This window comes from Octopus bimaculoides, chromosome 19 (genome assembly GCF_001194135.2).
Source record: "Octopus bimaculoides isolate UCB-OBI-ISO-001 chromosome 19, ASM119413v2, whole genome shotgun sequence".
NCBI lineage: Eukaryota > Metazoa > Mollusca > Cephalopoda > Octopoda > Octopodidae > Octopus > Octopus bimaculoides.
Genome location: NC_068999.1, coordinates 24,558,916 through 24,564,259, shown reverse-complemented (window position 1 = coordinate 24,564,259; position 5,344 = coordinate 24,558,916). Strand labels below are relative to the sequence as shown.

Below are 5,344 nucleotides of genomic sequence, written 5' to 3'. Positions count from 1 at the left end.
TCTCAAAGTCGCTGACTACTAATCTGTGTTGGGGTGTACATTCTTCGCCAAGGAGGGTTTTGGCATTTAGGAGCCTCCCTCTTTCTCTATTTCTGGCGAGGATGTAATCGATTTGGCTAGAGTGTCTGCCGGATCGGTAGATGACTAGGTGACACCATTTCTTTCCAGTTGAGATTGATCAACTTTTAACACAAGTACTCTTATAATGTCCACTCAAAACATTTATTCAACTAGCCTCAAGCATAAACTAGCCAACACTTTCGATATTCAGCTGTTTTTCCAACAAACTTTTAAAATAAATTAAGAAAATATTTCACTTACAATGGGACATGGTCCAACTCCATGGAAATAGCCTCTCTATTGTTATTGAAACAATCGTTTCTTATTGTTTCTAAGGTTATGTATTGCTTGCTGTATTAATTGGCCATTTGCACCAGAATAATTACAAATTCTGAAGATGGAGTGGATTATACCCTATACCAACTAAAATGATTATACACGAAATTATATTGACCTTTTGTCATTTACCTATAAATAAAGATAAAGTCCAAAAGTAATGAAATGATAATGACAGAGATAGAGAGAGGCTGCTCCTGGGAGCTTCCCTCCAATATAAATCTTTCACTTAGCTTATTGGAAAGGTAACAACTACCTCAGACACTATCTAGGAGAGCCTGTTGCATGAAGAGAGACTTCTGCACTTTTCTCTTGTTTTTCAAATTTTGTTTTAAACATTTTTATCAATTTCTAACATAAATGAATATTAGTATTTGTTTTAAATTTTGGCACAATGCTAGCTATTTCAGAGGAGGGGCTAATTACATTGACTCCAGTAATCAACTGGTACTTATTTTATTGACCCTGAAAGGATGCAAGACAAAGTCGACCTCAGCAGAATTTGAACTTAGAACATAAAGACAGACAAAATGCTGCTAAGCATTTTACCTGACGTGCTAACGATTCTGCCAGCTCACTGCCCTAAAATGAATATTAATATTGCAAAGAAATTACAAAAGTAAATGATACAGCTGTTACATTTAATAGAAGTCACAATAAAGCATCACCATACCTTGCACCCTTTGGTCACGGACCATCCAATAAAGAACGCCCTGAGATCCTTCAAGGAATTCTTCCACTTCATTCAACAAACGAACTCGCTTTTTGTTGAATTTAAAATCCTGAACAGATTTTGCACATTTTATGCGAGATTCTTGAATTTTCTCTGACAGACTTTCGTTCTTTGATTTTTTTAAGTCAGCTGGTTCATCTTCAATTTTGGAATTTGCTGTACGTTTTGCCATATTTCTATTGATTATTAAATATCTCCAACTAAAGAGAAATCGGGAATGAGTCTGCCAAGTTTTGCAATTGAGCGACAAAAAGGAACAAATGCTGAAAAAAAAAAAAAAAAGATTTCTAGAATCCAAATAATCCAATAATGTTCATCAAGTAGGAGGAAAAGTTTCCCCTTTACTTTATGATAGTATGAATGAGAAATAATAAAGTTGTTATAACTGTTATTTGCTAAATTCCATGAGCTATCACATTTTAAGGTACACAGTAAAAGTGGCACAGGTTATAATAGCACAAGTAAAAATGATACAGATTAAAATAACCCAGATAAAAACGGAAAACTGGGAACAAACAGCACATTTAATTACAATAATTCTCACAATTCAAAATTTTAATCAAAATTTCAAAACAAATCAAATTAGTTTATTTCTGATTATAAAATTAGAGGAAAGAAGAGTAAAAATACATTAAACTTATTTACAGACAAATGTTCCAGATGCCTTGTATTAAATTATGGTTGTTCTTACAACCTTCATCATAACCTTTTATCACAGATTCTTCAAACAATCTACGTACATCCATTTTCTTCCTGTCTGTGTGGGTGGCAAGGGCTAAACAATTGCACGTTGAGCAATGACTGCATTAACAGCCTCTTCTTTCCTCGTACTCTAATTTCCTTTGCAAATGGGAGAGTGAATGGAACCAACACAATGGGAAAACTTTTCCTTTTTATTCCAATCTTCACATTGGATGCTGGGTCCCTAGTGTCACTAAATTAATATTCTACAGCTTGGGTGAGAATCAATGTGGAATACTGACAAGAAAGAGCACCTGATTTTGTATTGCATTGACTCATAAAAGCTCCAGTGACATATCTACTATCAAAATAGTCTAACAAATAAACACTTAACTTTTAAACATGTTTATTAAAAAATACTGCACTCCTAATGGTATATCTTTATTGGTAAGAAAACGAGTGCATTTACTCTTTGATGAAACCATCTAAAATTACTGCCATCTTTGTATTTGTTGCTCAGTCCCAAATTCTACATTTTTCTCCATGTACACTGCACAAGGTGAGAGAAGTGTCCTTGTGTTGGTGTATCAGTCACATATGCTGTTTTAAATAAGAACAAAGAATGACTAAGTTCTCAAAATCAACTATCATTTCATGAAATTCTTCATAGATTTCATGTGTTGTGTTGTAGAACTGCATATACATCATCATCACCACCATCATTTAACGTCTGTTGTCCATGCTGGCATGGGTTGGATGGTTTGACCAGGACTGGCAAGCTGGAAGGCTGTGCCAGACTCCTGGATGCCCTTCCTAATACCTACCACTCTAAGTGCAATGTGTGCTTTTACGTGCCACCAGCACAGGTGCCATCTGCGTGACACCGGTATCTGCAATAATTTGGAGAAAGCCTAGTGGAGACATAACAAAGTTCCTAAGCATCATGCATGTACATGCAGATTCTAGTTGTGTATATTGTCAAGAGGAAGATAGATAAAATGGATGTTGCAGTCAGCAATCACCTTCCATATTGCTGGGGCTCATATAAACTGGCTTTTGATGTGTTGTTATCTTACTCTCATGTGCAGTATTGACAAAAGCATCCCTAGTAGTAAGACAGTGATCTGCTCTATGTCATAGGCTTTCCATATAAAGAACTATAGTCATGGTTACCTTGCAGCAGTTTGTTCTCTTTACACATCTCCACCTTATTCTGTGTGCCCTAATAATCTGATATATATATATATATATATATATATATATATATATATATATATATATATATATATATATATACGTATGGCTTTGGAAATTAATCATGGGTTTTCTCATATTATTTCTTACCACTTTCAATGTTTTGACAAAATTTGTTTTAGCTTTTCTTTATCTTTTACTTGTTTCAGTCATTAGACTGCAGCCATGCTGGGGTGCCATCTTGAAGAGTTTTTCGTCGAATGTATCAATCTCCAATACTTATATTTTTTTAAAGCCTAGAACTTATTCTATTATTCTCTTTTTGCCAAACTGCTAGGTTACAGGGACATAAACACACCAACACCAGTTGCCAAGCAGTGGTGGGAGACATACACAGACACACATTATATATATATAATTACATATATTTTATATATATATATATACATACATACGATGGGCTTCTTTCAGTTTCCATCCATCAAATCCATTCACAATGCTTTGATCAACCTGAGGCTATAGTACAAGACACTTGCCCAACGTGCCATGCAGTGGGACTGAACCCAGAACCATGGAGATGGGAAGCAAGCATCTTAACTCAAAGTCATGATTTATTCACTTAAAAGGTAGAGTGAGGAGATATCTGGGGGCCATCACCTATAACATTTCAGTATTAACAAGTATCTTAAACAAAACTGAAGCATGTATTTTACCTGATTTTCAAGAAATACCATTTCTTAACCTTTAAATTAATTTATTATTCTATTTTTTTTATTTTTTTATTACAGGTATTTTTATTAAATGTACCACATTTTCCCAGTTTTCCACTCGTCAACATGTCATATCATTCTTGCCTTTACCATTTCTAATGTTATATTTTTAACAAATGTAGGTTTTATCTGTAAATCTTATAAAGTACAGTACAAAAAGTACTTACAGTACATAATTACAATTTGATGCACCATTTTCCACTTTATTTCCTCATAAAGTTTGTGAAAAAGATTTTTTTTTTCAGTCCCACTGGGCATCCTGAATAAATTTGATAGACGGAAATTGTATGGAATCCCGTCGTGTATGTATATACTATGCGTGTGTCTTTGTGTCTGTTTATCACGGCGCAACCACCACTTGACAACTGGTGTTGGTTTGTTTATGTATGTCCACGTAACTTAACGGTTCAGCGGAGACATGACTAAAATTCTTCGCACTACTTATATACAGAGGTCTTGATGCATCTACGTAACGATGTTTTTACAGTGTACACTCGTTAGGATTAGTTTTAGCGTTAGGGTTACGTAGATGCGTCGGGACCTCAGTATCTAAGTAGTACAAAATTCTTCAAGGAGGTGCCCCAGCATGTTCTCAGTCCAATGACTGAAGTGAAAAATAAACGATTCTAAAGATAGGTACGAGGAAACAAAGTCGAGGGAAGGCACAAAACTTACAGAAAATGTTTACTTGACACTTAGTAAGTTATGGAAATAGGATGAAGGAATCAGGAGTAACCGAGAGGTTGAGTTTGGGAATGTGGGACCAAACATTATAAACCACCCCTCTAAGAGACCTAAATATAAGGAAACGCCGTGCTTCAGCGTATCTCCATCTCTTCACTTAGTGTTTTCGTTATTTTCTGCCATAACGAAGTTGCACTTCTCAAAGATTTACAACGAAACATGTTATATAACACGATTTTCCCAGTGTTGTTATATAACAGTTTGCGCTCGACTTGGACAAGATTGTTCATGTTTTGCTGAATAAGTTTGCTTTATTCAATTATGGAGTATTTTGAAATAGATGCTAAGATAATTTTTTAATCGGTGAAAATAACAGAGAACAGTAAAATAACCAGAGAAATTAAATTAGCAGCAATAAACAGATAAGGAAAATACTCACGTTGGGTTTTGTTATTAGAATACTATAACACGCGGGTTTTTGTAATACGAAACTATGGCTGTGTGGAGTATTACTAATAATATATTTCAATAAAAGATCAATAATTATAATATATATATATATATATATATATATTTATTTATTTATTTATTTTATAAATATATATATATATTTATTTATTTTATAAATATAAAGTTGCTACTTAAAGAAAAATTAAATTGTTTTTACTGCTGCAATTTCCACCTGCTGCTGCTTTAAATATAACTTGAAATGATGCTACTTGCTATCTTCTTGACACTATTACTTGTGTCAACAGTTACTATAGTGACTGGTTTTCTCAAATTTTCCACCTCTTTATGATCAGTGGTTGTTTTGTTTTCTCAGGAAATGTACATTTTTATGTCTCTAAATGCCACAAACGTTTTTAGTATATTTTATGTTGTTTAA

At 33.9% G+C, this 5,344-nt stretch overlaps 1 protein-coding gene across 2 annotated transcripts in view; it reads right to left on the bottom strand.

Annotated features, from left to right (window-relative positions):
* LOC106876432 (deoxyribodipyrimidine photo-lyase) overlaps positions 1 to 4,973 on the bottom strand; it is a 26,668-nt gene extending 21,695 nt beyond the window's left edge. Inside the window, exons 1-2 of one of the 2 annotated variants that reach the window (XM_052974690.1) lie at positions 4,898 to 4,973; positions 1,070 to 1,392 (exon numbers count right to left, since the gene is read on the bottom strand). In XM_052974690.1, the coding sequence (XP_052830650.1) occupies positions 1,070 to 1,301 (232 nt within the window). In that variant the 5' untranslated portion in view covers positions 1,302 to 1,392; positions 4,898 to 4,973. Of the gene's footprint in view, positions 1 to 1,069; positions 1,393 to 4,897 lie in introns of those variants that run through there. The other variant, XM_052974691.1, reaches the window with a different exon arrangement.
* Positions 4,974 to 5,344: the final 371 nt, after the last annotated feature.